A 15179-nucleotide genomic window follows, 5' to 3' on the forward strand; every position below is an offset into this window, starting at 1 on the left:
TCCTGTAGTGTGAGCTGCTCAGCCACTCAAATCTGAAAGGAGACCTAGAGAAGGAAAAAAAAAATACAGCTGTAGTTCCACCTCCATGTTGGTTCTTGGTTATGTGTTGCAGGGCTTTGTGTTTTCGTGGCATTTGGGGATTTCTTGGCGTTAGAACTCGGATACTGTGTGTTTTCCTCATCTTTACCTCATTAAGTGTGTGAGCCATAGATCCAACTGGTTGTCAATTCAGTCAGACACTCACATATCAAAATATAAAGTTAAGGGTACACTAAGTTAAGGGTTAGTTAATGCTTACTAAGCATTAACTAACCCCTAATTAACAGTTAACTAATGTGTAATTTGCTAATGGTGTTCATGTTAACTAAGATGTTAATTTATACATTATTTAATAGTTTATAAAGATGACTATTAAATAATGTATAAATGAATACCTTAGTTAACATGAACACCATTAGTAAATGATTACCAGACACATTAGTTAACTGTTCAGTAAGGGTTCAGTTAAGTCAATGCTTATTAAGCATTAACTAACCCTTAATTAATGTACCCTTATTGTAAAGTGTTACCGTTAAAAGATTAATTTTTTTGGGCATCAAGGCTCTGTATCTTATCACTCCCTGTAAAGCATATTGAGCAGCAGCAAGAGAGCACAGGGAGCGATCAATGCAAATCCCCCCACAGGGATCATGGAGAACAGAGCAGCAGTGTTGGCAGCAGCAGGCAGCAGCAGAATGAGCAGGTAAACACAGCGGTGTACCGTATAAGCCGGACTATTAAGAAGGAGCTCCCACGAGCGGGAAAGAAGATCACCGATTGGCTGCCTGAACTCGCTCGCAGGCTTCGCTTCATATGTGTTTGCCTGTATAACGCAAGATGAAAAAGTCGGGCGATGCCGGTCGTTAAGTGTGACGTCTAATCTTTTCAGTTCGTTGACTCATATAGTGTTTTCCCACCTTAAAGTGATGCCCAGCTTTGGTTGTACCTTGGGTTGTGTATCTTCCTGGCCACAATATAAGCTCCAAAATCTGCAATTATCTGTTATTGGTTGTTCAAATAGTGTCTCCATTCACTGCCATTGTATGGTGAAACAGATCTCAAAATTAGCCAATAAACAAATGCGAACAAAGCAGATTCTGACAAAATATTAAAAAACTTGTTGTGCTGTTGCTGAATTTATTTATGTTATTATTACCTTTGCCAAGGAGGTTATGTTTTCGGTGCCGTTTGTTTGTTTGTCTGTTTGTTTGTTTGTTAGCAGGATTACGGAAAAACTACTGGCCCGATTTTCATGAAACTTGGTGGAAGGGTGTAGCATGGGCCAAGGAAGAACCCATTACATTTTGGAGCGGATGCGGATCCGACTCACGAACAAGCAATAATAGCACGAACCATGGCGGAGGTCTGCACTCTCCGAGTGCCCTTATAGTTTAATTTATGTTTATTAAACCTTTCAGTTTGATTTTGTAACACCAAAATCCAGTCGGAGGAAACTTATGCCAATGGAATGAAGAAAATAATATGTTTACATATTGGCAGAATCTGCTTTGTCAAAGTCCTGTCTCCCACTTTTTTGGGGGGTGTTGGGGTTATATCATAGCCAAGAAGCTACACAACCCAAGTTAGTACCAAAGTTCAACATCACAAGTGTCCCATGTAGATAAAGAATCAGTTTCTTAGCTCTTCAATGCAATCACAACAGAAAATTTCACCCTCGCCTTTCACAAAGAAATGTGGAAAACAAGATTAACAATTTGACAGGAACACCACGCATGTCTCCACTGATGACATGGTTTCTCTAAAATGGGTTTAGAAATGTACAAGGGACATATTGACTTGGTACACATAGTTGTGGTAGTTGTGGCAATTGCATAATGATAACTTGCGAGACACATCTTAGCTCGCAGCAGAGGGAAATTACATAAAACAGGTCAGGACGGGAAATCAATAAAGACTTACTGTAGTCCTTATACACATACACACAGCTGTGATTCCCCAGGAACACTGGTTTGGTAGCTGGTTTGCAGACAGGTTAGGAAGACCACTTAGTAATCAATACAACACAACAGGGAATGGCTGGCAATATGTCACTGGGGATGTATCTGTCCTAAAATAAACCAATAAACCAAGAGTATATAGCAATCTAAATAGAAGGCAATGCAGATTCCCCTATAAAGTCCTAATATATTGTCTGGAAGGAGAAGCTCTATCAAGGCTAACGTGTCTGTAGAAATGTAAATCAGCCAAAGCTTTGAGGGAATAATTAAAAGATATTGTGAGGATTGACATAAGCTTTTCTTCACCATAAGTCTTTAGGCGAGGAATTTCCAAAGAATTGTAGCTTTCCCCCCCGAGGTAAAATCTCACCCCGATAACACATTCCACTGTTCTCTTGCCTTTCTCAATTACAGTTTGATCGGATGGGCAGCGCAGGGAATCGCCTGCATTGATCAGGCTGATATGTTTCAGGTCAAGTCCCTTGTTCTCTAATTAGGAACATTCCAGGCGGTACGGCCCATCACACCGGGATCACACAAATGAGGCATTTCCTCAGAGACGCTGAAAACGGAATGATTGATTGTGGTGGAGGGTCGACCTCTCGACTCCCAACCACCTTGGGAGACGGGGTCAGCTCTCAGCCAATGACAGAGTCGACACTTGGTATCTGTCAATTCCGCTTCTTAGACCAATTAAAGACATTATTATTCAGATTTCTTAATTTGCATGAATTAGCTTTAGGCTATTCCCTAATGAAACAGTTATGTCATAACCTTTTCGGTAGCGCATACACAGCGGTCTCAACTGTCGCTTCTTCTGGTTTAATCTATAGGAGTTGAGGAGTTGATTCCAGTGACTCCAGAACTTTAGCAGTCCTGCACCACTTATGACTGATCGCAAATGGATTTACGACGCTTGTAATAGCCTGAAAGATTACACACGTTCTTGACAATTGGTTTCCATGGACAGAGTTGAGATTCGGAGATGTTTGTGCAGCACATGTTGGGGAATGTCCAGTGTGTAAACCATTCTGTGGAATTTACAAAGGAGTGATGGTACCGTACCTCAGACAGTGGCGTGTCCAGGCCATTTTGACTGGGATGGCCGAGGTGGGGCACAGACTCAAGCAAGGGTGGCACTGAGTGCGGTAGGCAGGTCCCAGGTCAGAATTCTGAATTCCAAGTCAGAATTCTGACTTTATTCTCAGAAATCTGAGATTAATCTCAGAATTTATGCGGCCCTAATCCTCTTCCATACAAGGCCCAGGTTGAAAACAACCAGAATTATCAGGCATCACTGTCAACTGTATGCATGTAAAAGAATGTATGATACTAACATTACTTCTTGGTCTTTATCTTCAGGTGCTGCATTCTGTTTGGTCAGACATAGTGTTTTTTCACATTGATCCCTAATTTGGTCTTCTCTTTGCTCTCCTTGGCGTGTTTCTTGGAACTCAAGGAGCATAGTTTTGGAAAACGAAATTAACTGGCTTGATGGCCATCAGCCAGCCATAACCCAGTGCCACCCCTGGCCACCCCCTAGACACGCCCCTGACCTCAGATGGTCGAGCAAGGCATTAACACTGACAGGGCTGCGGGCTTCAACCGCAGCCACTCATACTAAAAACGAATGCACTCATGCACAAATCTTATATGTCACGCTGTAAAAATATAGTTGGCATGGTTATTCATTTGACCTGGATTTTCTTATGTTAGCAGGCACACGGTGGTGAGATAAGAGCTAAATCTGTCAGGTCTAGTCTACCTGTTGGCCTCTTTTTTGGCATCACTGAGGGAACTTGTCAAGATTGTTTTTTCAGCACATCACTGCTGGTTCTCCCATGCACCGGCCAAATGTTGGATAAAGCAGAATAAAATGGAAATAGCAGTCTACCTTCCCCTTCCTCCCAGGGGGATTTTAACCCTTTTACTATGATCCCTGTGCCCAGTTGCCCTAATAGACAACCTTCTATAGATGAGCAGATTTTATATGTACATAAAGGGATTTTGGTGTCGACACAAAGAGCCTTTCTCTGGCTCAAAGTTCAAAGTTCAGACACTTTGTTGTCATCTTTACTCCACCACCCCCCCACCCCACCCCCCCACCCCACCCGTCGTCTTTAGCTGAGGCTTTTCTCTGGATGGGTCCCTCCAGTCATAAAGGGCTCTGTCGATGCACTCCTGTTTTGAGAGGCGGCATTAGAGAGATTTGGCGGCTCTGGCCCATTGAGTTGGATTAGCCATGACCGAGTCCTGCTGACATGGGGAGGGTGGGGGTCGGGGGGGGGGGCTGGACACTCAGAGCAGATAGAAAGAGCCAGCGGTGGGGAGCGCTGGGCCGGGAGAATGGCAAAACTATTTAAAGAGAGAGACAGATGGATGGACAGGCAGACAGAGAGAGAGAGAGGGAGGGTGTGTAAGTGTAAGCTGGCGTTCCACACGTGGGTTTTTTGAAGGCCAATTCCAATATTTTTGGATTGAAGCTGCCAATAGGTGATATTTTGTGTCAATATTCATTATTTTTTTGTTTGAGCATTGTCATGCCAAAAAAGGATTCAGTGTTTGAATATTCAGATACTAAAATTCAGAACCCCAGGATAATAAAATTGAAATTTGACCATATTCACACCAAAATATACAGGTATTCAGGTGTTTTCCCCACAACAACAGCAGTAATACGAATAAGAATAATAAACAAAATGAGTCATACTTGTGTGGAATCTGATCAAATTCAGGTTAAGGGCTTTATATAGACAACACAATTGACGTATGCTAGTTCTGTTGACAGTAGAAACACATCGCCCCCTTGTGGACAGTGGATCCGTTCACAATGAAGTGACAGATATTTCGAAAAATTTCAAACTATGTGTTGGCAGCGGACTGTCAGAATCCGAAATGATGGTTAGCATAGCAGCTAGGAAACAATATATGTTCTCAGTAAGTTAATCTTTCTTAATAGCCTACAAATTTTATTACTTTACTTTTTCTTAAAGACGTTTGTAGTGACGATCTATAACATAAATAAAACATTGTGATTATTATTTTCGATTAAACTATGGTCTCACTCTAGAGCTAGAGCTACTATTGCCATTGACATTTTTATGATCTTGCTTTTAATTAATTCCACCTTTTTATTTTAACACCACTGTTATTAATTCATACTTCTTTTATTTTTCTTATACTTGTTTTATATTTCTTATACTTGTTTATGCTTTTTATATCTAGGATTGTTCTTTATTACTTTCAATTTATTTTATACTTGTACTTGTTTTATGCTTTTTATATCTTAGGATTGTTCTTTATTACTTTCAATTTATTTTATACTTGTACTTGTTTTATGCTTTTTATATCTAGGATTGTTCTTTATTACTTTCAATTTATTTTATACTTGCGCTTGTTTTATGCTTTTTATATCTAGGATTGTTCTTTATTATTTTCAATTTATTTTATACTTGTACTTGTTTTATACTTTTTATATCTTAGGATTGTTTTTATCATTATTTATTGATTTTTATTGTTTCTCTTGTAAAGCACTTTGAGCTGCATTTTATGATATGAAAGGTACTATATAAATAAAGTTTATTATTATTATTATTATTATTATTATTGGCTCGGTACTTCGCTACTTTAGCCCTAGGTAGCTAGTGCTAGCTTGTTTCGAGTCAGTACTCTTCCTCACGCAGGAATTTTTCTTATGTAAATTTTAAGTAACAATACTTCTACTTGAATAGAATGTTTTTGTACCCCGCTAGTCTGTTTTTTCTTCTTTCTATATATATCTTTTTCCCTACATACAGTAGGGCCTGTAATGTGCAGAATAGCAGTCTGCCTCTGTTGAGATTTATTCCCATGGTGCATTGGGCATGCAGATGTTGGCATGGAGGATCTGTGCAGAGGCTTGAGGCCAACAGCACAGAGCCAGCTTTCTCTTTACTTGTCTACCTCGCTCTATATCTGTCTACCTGTCATTCTCTCTGTCTCTCTCCCTCTGTCTTTTGTCTCTTACCTCTCTCTCTTTTTCTCTCAGTCTAACAGTCTTGATTTGCTCTTTCAGTCATTGTACATCTGTCTTACATGCAGGCGTTAAAGCTGAAACTAACTGTTGTTGTTTTTTTTCTTTTTCAGCTTCTCTCTGTCTTTCTTTTTTTCTTTCTTTCTCTTTATGTTTGTGCTGTTGCTATGGTTTTGTTCATTTTATTCTGACCGAAATCCCAACATATAATGGGTGTTGAGGGCTTTAGGTTTGGTATGAGGGCTCAGTAATTGGCTCTCTGTTGCCTAGGCTTTGGAATTAGAGGTGGTTGTTGTTTATGCTGCATAACCTTTTGACCCCATGAGCCTTTGTAAGGTCACTGCACCATCATTCAACCCCGACTTTGAGTTGTGCAGCCACCCACTCTTCAGTCGGGGTAGGCCATCATAACAGATTCACTGTATACAACAGGAAAAAACAAAACAAAACACTGATGGCAATAACACCACCACCCTCTTTTTCCACCAACCGATGCCACAGACTTTCAGACGACAACATGTTCTAGTGTGTAGATTTAAATAGAACAAAGGCTGCTTTATGTTCAGCATAGTGTTGTATTTAAATCTTAACATTTGTAAATTGAACATTGAACATTGAACATTGAAATTCAACCATGGTATGATGTAATAAATAAAAAGTTCATTGACGACAGAATTATGTTTATGTGCAGGATTATGTTTATTTCTGAGCCACAAATCTTTCTAGCAATGGCACTGGCTTGTTAGAATGTAAACAACAATTTAAAAATGTCATCACAAAGTGCAAATAATATAATTTATATGGTGAAATTGTGATGGGCATGCAAATCTCATTTGTGATTACTACAGCAGAATAAAATGGAGCCAATATTGCGATTCATTTTTCTGCCCCACGATACGTATTGCCACATTTTTGCATTGCAATATATTGAATTTCAATATATCATACCATCCCTAATTCATTTACAAATATGTTAAGATTTAAATAGAACTGTAAATAATTTCTGTTTGTTAAGAAAGGCTTTTGCAATGCAAAACATGAAGCAAAGTGATTTTACACTATAACACTACTTAAAAATAATTGCAATTTTTCAGCTTATTTTGATAAATACTGTTTACTAGAATACTTTTGGGCAAGATAATTGTACTATGAAAATTTGATAGTGGTGACTAATGTTTGATGGTCAGCGATTTTATATGTGTTAGATGTAGCAATTACACATTTCTGCAATTTGTGCCACCAAATGGAAGATATTGGAGCCCACAAAAAAAAACATCCCACATGCCTTATAATTACCACAAAGAGGCTGACGTTAACATTTTTTTCCAGTTGGTAGTTTTTATTTGTAAATCCAGTAAATCTGTGGTTATGTGTACACAGCATGGGGCTACGACATTGTTCAGCCAATCACAACTCACCAGCCTCTCCCCAAGCCATACTGTGTTAGCCCGCTTAGCACGCTAGCTTTAAACAAACTCTTTGTTAGCCAGCAAGCTAACCCTATTCAGTCCCACTACAAAGGCAATTCTGCATGAAGTTTTAGCATATCTGAGAATGCGTGGGTAACACTTTACAATAAGGGTCACTAAGTTAAGGGTTAGGTAATGCTTAATAAACATTAACTAACCCTTAATTAACAGTTAACTAATATGTAATTTACTAATGGTGTTCATGTTAACTAAGGTATTAATTTATACATTATTTAATAGTTTATAAAGATGACTATTAAATAATGTATCAATTAATACCTTAGTTAACATGAACACCATTAGTAAATGATTAGCAGACACATTAGTTAACTGTTAATTAAGGGTTAGTTAATGCTTATTAAGCATTAACTAACCCTTAACTTAGTGACCCTTATTGTAAAGTGTTACCAGTGTGTGCAGGGCAACAGTTTTCCTTTATCACTGAATCTGAATCAGTGTTGTAGTTGTCACTTCAGGTGATGATTGACATTGTGTCAGTGGTGATCGATTCTCACTGGCCATGCGCTTTCATTGACAGCTATCTCTTCTGCTCCCACAGGTGTGTCCCGAGGACCTGAGAGAGGACTGGATGTGGTTGTAACTATGGTTGCGTCTGGGTGGGGGGCGTGGCCCCTCCCCCCCTCTGGCCTTGTGCTTGTCGTCTGTCTGTCCGTCTGTCTGTCCCAGCAGCCTGATACAAAACCTACAGACTGCAATAGAAAGGAACATCCCGCCGTCTCCTACAAAGGTGAGTACATGAATCGAAGTGTGTTTCCATCCAGCCATCCATCCATCCATCCATCCATCCATCCATCCATCCATCCATCCATCCATCCATCCACCCCAAGAGTCTAAAACTGGTCTTGCCTTTTGAAGCCAATATAGAAATCCTGGAGAGACCCTCTATTCCCCTTTGCCTGCAGGTTGAAGCTCCACCCACTTTAATATAAGTTAATGGAACCAAGGTGCATTGCATTTACACTTGAATTTTATGTGTTTTTGCGCTATCCAAACACAACCCAATTACCCAGGATGTATGTTATCGCCACCTGTAAAGGGGATAGTAGGAGGATAAGTAACAAATTCCAGAGGTGGGGAGTCCAGTCACATGACTTGGACTCAAGTCAGACTCGAGTCACAGTTTTAATTGCTTGAGATTTGACTTGATGCAGCAAGAGAAGACTTGATACTTGACTTGGGTTCTGTTGACTTGGGACTTGACTCTGATGACTTGAAAAGGTTTCTTAAGTCTTAAAAGATCTTGTGTTTGTGTAAATCACTTCGAGTGAAAGTGATGAGATTTGTTTTCTGAATTTGTATGGAATGATTGGATTTACTGAAGTTGAAACTGATTATAGAAATCAAACTCATGATGCTCTTACCAAGTTTTTATCCTATTAAAACCATATTGCATTGAAAAGTCCTAGATATTTCGTTTTCTTTAAGATATTAAATTGATACTGGACTCTTGATTTGTTCTGACTTGACTTGCTGTTCTACATTTAGACTAATTTGGTCACACCTCTGACAAATTCCTATTTACCCTATGTGTAGTTTTGAGATTGAGTGCTTGAAATTGATGTTTCAGCCAAATTTTGTATGCTGAATGGCTGTTTTTTGTGTTTTTTTGAAAGTGCACCATAGACTGGGACACCGTCTCTCACTCTATACTCCTCTTCCTCTGCTTCACAGGACAGAAGTGCTCCACTCACATCTTTTTATTCATCAGGGATGTGATTTTTTTTTCTCAGGGTTTCTTTTTTGGGGAAATTTAAGTTATTTTGGACGCTCAACTCCCATGACTGTTTTGAATGTCACATCTTTCTTGCTTTTATCACATCCCTAATTCATAATCACCTTCCCTCTCTCTCTCCCTCAGTGGCCCCACTGTCGAGAGTCTGATAGAGAGGCACTTTGAAACTACTGCCATTCAAACAGCATACACTGACAGAAAAAAAGAGGGAGCATTATCGCCCACTGAGCCTGCTTCAACTTCAACAATAACTACTTACAGAGATAGAGAGAGATAGCTTTCTTTTCCTTGTATCCTTTATGTCTTTTGCTGCAATCCAGAGATGTCAGAAAGTTGGAAATTCTGCCTTCCTACTAGGAGAAATGCAAATTGATGGCCCTTCAAGTTGGACTCTTGTCAACTCTTGTCATGTCTCATGTCGATGTTTACCTTAAAGCATAAGTTTGGCGATTTTGGACCTACCGTATTTCCTCTAATAGTGGCCGGTAGTCAATTAAAAGCCGGGTCTCTGATAATGGCCGGGGCCGTGGTCGACAGGAATAAATAAAGGCCGGCCCCAAATACAGGCCGGGGAAAAAACAAAGGAAAAAACAACGGTGGATACCGGTAAACTCCTGGTGCCTGTTATATAATGTAACTGTAGTTTGTAGTAATGTACAAGTGCCACAAGATGGCAGTATGCCACAAGATGGCTCGGCCGGCCGTCGTCGATTACCGTAATTATCGGTAATGCATTGCAGTAACAAAAAAACGGCTACCTAACGAACCCCAACAGAAGCAGATCAGAAAACAAGGAGGCTTCGTACTAAAATATGAGCAAATATACTTATCAAACAGAGGGAATTAGAAATAAAGGCCTGTCTCTAATATAAGCCTGCTTCCAATAAAGGCCTGGTACCCTCTGCAGTTGAGGTAAATAAAGGCCCGGGCCAATATTAGAGGAAATACGGTATATATAATTTGTCTCTTACATACCTGTAGTACTATTACATTTTTTGACATACCACATTTGGACTCATTGTTAGCAGCAAGAGGCTAGTAACGGGAGCTTGCCATTTCAACCGACAGCTAACTCAGAGGTCAATATTCTCTGTGGGTCCAAATACTACAGGTATGTAAGAAACAGATTATATATAGGTCCAAAATCACCAAACTTATCCTTTAAAAGAACAACTAGACTGAGGTTAAGCTAACCGGCATCCATAATGCCTCCACAGGCCCTGAAGAAATCTGCAGCCTGTTTAGCTTTGCTATTCTTTCTTTTCCTACTGCTTTCCTCCATTGTTACTGTTGCTTTGCTTTGCTTCACTGGGAGCGTATCTATGTTCCAAGGGTCCTAAGTTCCCAGGGTCCTATGTTCCCAGGGTCCTATGTTCCCAGGGTCCTATGTTCCACAGTTCAATATTCTGTTAACACACATTAACCCTCCTATTGTGTTTGGGTCAAATTTGACCCGTTTCAAGTTAAAATATTTCATAAATATTATCCAGTTTTTTTATTGGAACAAGGCTTCAAAACAGCTATATAAACACAACAAAACCAATGGTTAGCATTTTATTTGATTTTGAAGGTCTCTTCTGTTCTTTGAAACAGTTGTGGTCAGGGCTCTGGGTAAATATCTACAAGCAACCAACCTAACCCTAACCCTAACCCTAGAACTGGGGGACATAGGACCCTTTGTCATGTTCCCATTATGTGCCATATAAATCTGGGGAACGTAGGACCCTGGGAACATAGGACCCCGGGAACATAGGACCCCGGGAACATAGGACCCTGGGAACATAGGAATGACTCTGCTTCACTGCTCTGTGTCGTATTGCTCTCTGTTGCGTATTACAGCTTTAAGCTTGATTTTCAGCATTGCATAACTTAAAAATGCATCAAAACACCTGTGTGGTAAATGGTTAAATATACAAATTAGAAATGTAAATGTTGCTAACGTTCTAGTTACTAGTTTGCTAACGTTGCCAGAGATCATTGACATTATGCTAGCTGTTGCACTGGGGAAAGAAACCAGCCACTCTTTCCCATACTTCCCACTGTCTGTTTTTTTCCAAGCTGGACCACTGGAACGCACTCTGTAATTACAACCTACCAGCTGGGAATTTCCAGCTTCTGACTTAAAATGGAAAGCAACATCTCTCTGCTGAGTCTCCCTCCATCTGCTGTACTGTTTGACAGGATTTCTTTGTCTAATGTCAGCCTCAGCTTCTGATTCCCCCAGGAGGTCAAAGGGCGAGGAATTAGGAAGTAATTGCCACTGTCACTTTGTTGTAACACTTGTTGTTAGAAAGCTGTCAGTCGTCTTTCACCAGGTTATCTCTGCTACTGCGCATTGAGATTAGTGTTTGTGTGTGTGTGTGTGTGTGTGTGTGAATATGACTGTGTATATGGTTGTCAGTTTTGACTGCCTTGCCACAGGCCACAGTGTAGAAGTGCTCAAAAGCAATTTGGACCCTATACCTTCCTCTGGAACACCACTGTTGTTCAGTTGACAGTTTGTATTCATGTTCTGTTTGCTGCCCTCATTCTTTTCTTTACTTTTTTTTTTTTTTTATCTCAACTCAAAGTGGCACAGGCATCCAAAGCCGCTCAAAGTGGGAGCGAGGTGAGATGAGAATAGTGGTTCAATATGATTTCAAATGCCACAACCATCGTTTTAGAGTGGTCATAACCTTCTAAAGTATAATTTCACATTTAAGAGGAGATGAATGAGGCATAATTACTGCAATGCAAGAGGGGGTATTTGGTTTGTTATATGGATAATAAAGGTCTGGCAGTGTAAAAAGCTCTCATAAATGAGCATTAATGGGGCTCACAAGTGTTGATCTTGTTCACCAAGGCTTTCAATAGGATCCATTAGACGGTGCCACTGTCAGTTGAATGAATATAATCCTCAGTGGGCTGTCTAAGCATGTTAGTTTTTTAGAACTATTCTTGCCAATTCTTCAAGACATTTAATGGGCTGAGATATAAGAGGAAAGGCAGTATTGCAGAAACAAAGCCATACAAATAAGGTTGTTGAGCTTGAGTATGAATTGGAAATTGTTCTACAATATATGAAATGAATATATGTTTTGAATGCTGTATCTGTGGCCTCACTCAATGTCTAAAAACTGCACAAGGGCATTTGACGGTGTTGTTTTGACTGGATGTCAACTTGTATTAAGATCAAAGTGTTTGCGTGGTAAACCATGCTATCATTTCTCTGGGTACATTCATCCCACAGGCTGTCCATCTAATGAACTTGGCTAGCATTAGTTTACCTTAAAGCAATATTCCACTTAGTTTTAACATTAGGGTTATTCGGCACTTGACCGCCATGAAAACCAGAATATAAACTACTCACTAAGATCAGATGCAGCTGGACGAGTTTGCAGCGTTCAGATTTTTACTTCCCATTCATTTGAATGAGGCCACGAATAGAGCCTTAAAACTGACATTTAACACATTTGTGAACATATTCAACAACCTATCTCGCTGCTGTGATTTTTGACTGTGGGTCCAATGTTTTCGAACATAATTTCGCCAAATATCATTTTTATTGATAGTGAAGAACATAGCGGGGCGATACCATTTAGGAGAGAGAGTCCCTGTTTGGGAGACCGGAACTACATTTATTTTTCAGTACTAATTTTAATGTAAACCAAGAATAAAAATGCAAAATAATGAAGGACCTAAGCTTGCTTAATTGTCTTAAAAGCAGGATATGTTGTCCAAGTCCAGTTGCATCTGATCTTGGTGAGTAGTTTATATTCTGGTTTTCAGTGGTGGAAAGTAACTAAGTACATTTACTCAAGTACTGTACTTAAGTACAATTTTGAGATACTTGTACTTTACTTTTTGCACTTTACCATTTGATGCTACTTTATACTTCCATTCCACTACATTTCAGAGGGAAATATTGTACTTTCTACTCCACTACATTTATTTGACAGCTTTAGTTACTTTTCAGATGGAGATTTGACACAATGGATAATATAACAAGCTTTTAAAACACAACACATTGTTAAAGATTAAACCAAAAAGCAGTGTGTAGTCGGGGTCACATTTCAGATGTCTATGAGTTGTTAACAGCTCCACCAAATAGTGATTTTTCCCTCTAAACCTCATTCATTTCAATGAATGTTCAAATGATCCAATATTTCAGGCATAATCAAAGTCCAAAAACTGAAAACAGATTTGTGTATCAGAACTTTGTTTTTTCTTCTTTCCTCTCCCATTAATCATCTCACGACCCCTTAGATTTATCTGGTGACCCTTTGGAGGGGCCCGACCCCTAGGTTGGGAACCACTGGACTAAACTAGCTAACTGTATAGTTCAAACTAGCTCCACATCCAGCAGCTACAACAGTAACATGCTGCTTACACACTGATGCTTCAGTATTAATAATCTAATGATGTCATATATAATAAAATATCAGTCCAAACCACTACTTTTACTGTAATACTTTAACTACATTTTGCTGCTAATACTTATGTAAGTAGGATTTTTCATGCAGGACTTCTACTTGTAATGGAGTATTTTTACATTGCTGTATTGGTACTTTTACGTAAGTAAAGGATCAGAGTACTTCTTCCACCACTGCTGCTTTTCATGGTCAAGTGCCAAGTCACCCCCATGTTAAAACTAAGTGGAATATTACTTTAAGTCCCTTTCACACATAGAACCTGTTAACATTTCCGGCAGCGCCACCCCAGAGTCTCTTGTTCTACGTGAAAGTGTCTTACGTGAGATTGTCGTAACCTTTTGCGCGCTGGACCCTGAAGTCTTATGTCTTTTGTTGTTATTGGGGGGGGGTGTCGGGTTGGGTTAGCGGAATATCGATCCCTGTTCACACATGACCCTGACACAGAAATATCCGGAAGATTTCTCGGGGAAGTTGCTGATGCGTGAACGGGCCTTTTGACTGCGATCACGCTTACAGTTGGTCTAAGTTCGTTTCGGTTCTCACTGCCCGATTCCAAGTGAATTGTTATTTCCCTTCTCTGGTGTTCATACCAATTAAGAACACATGAAGAAATAGCTGAGCATCAGTCCAGACCTCTGTTATGCTAGGCTTTCCAAGCATGAGGAACTGCTGGCTATCAGACGTTGGGGTCGTTTCTTGTAGTTGGTTCGGATTACGTTCTCACTCATGACAAACTGCACTTGTTCTCTTGTTAGAGGACCGAAACGCTTTTTCAGACGTTCCGATGTAGTTATTTGGTCCCACCTGAATTTGAATGGCATTGTTCTCACCTGGCCAAGCTAACCGAACTGAAGGAATGAACGTTCCAGAGTTTGAATGAACGGCTTAGAACACGCCAGGTGAGAAAACGCACTTGGTTTAGCCTCTGGGACAGCATTGGGCTTTGGCAGACTGGCACAGGCTCAGACTGGCTTCATTAGCATGTTGAGAGTGTTTTGTTACCAACTGCGTCAGTACAGTTTCACCTTTATCAGTGTGATACAGATGTGAGGTGAAGTCATTTGTTTTAGCAATCTGACAGCTCGGGTGACATATGAGACTAAAAGAAGGAGAAAGAGCATTTCTAAAGCATCTTAAAGGTGTTTCATTTGGCATGAGGGTCAGTAGATGATGACAGGATTTTCATTTTTGGGTGAACTATTCCTTTAAAGAGGGAGCACAGCAAAAATCTTAGTTTGGATTTCACCTCATAGTGAAAGTGTTGCAAGGGAGCAGATTTGAACTCTACAATACTCAACAAGGCAACATTTAACATGTTGTCCCCCACGGATGATGCAGTCACACTTTGGGCCAGTCAGTATATTGCTGTTGTGGTGTGAAAACCAATTTTGGTGATGTTCTTTTTTCACTTCAATTGAAGGATTACATGGTCCTCTATGGGTTGATGAAATTCTCAGACCTCTTGGTCTTATAAAACCTTTTCAAAACACACCAGACAAACTCAAAACTGCATGGAGGTCAAGCTAAAAGCAAGCA

General features: G+C 39.8%; 1 protein-coding gene across 1 annotated transcript in view; it reads left to right on the plus strand.

Annotated features, from left to right (window-relative positions):
* The first annotated feature begins 8081 nt into the window (after positions 1 to 8081).
* Positions 8082 to 15179, plus strand: part of LOC139666034 (semaphorin-5B-like) — a 60692-nt gene continuing 53594 nt past the window's right edge. The window contains exon 1 of the mRNA XM_071545108.1: positions 8082 to 8226. Within this exon, the coding sequence (XP_071401209.1) occupies positions 8082 to 8226 (145 nt within the window). The remainder of the gene's footprint in view (positions 8227 to 15179) is intronic.

This window comes from Centroberyx affinis, unplaced genomic scaffold (assembly GCF_046629955.1).
Source record: "Centroberyx affinis isolate AG114_WGS23_722 - 3 ecotype Tasmania unplaced genomic scaffold, CSIRO-AGI_Caff_v1 ptg004772l_1, whole genome shotgun sequence".
Lineage (NCBI taxonomy): Eukaryota > Metazoa > Chordata > Actinopteri > Beryciformes > Berycidae > Centroberyx > Centroberyx affinis.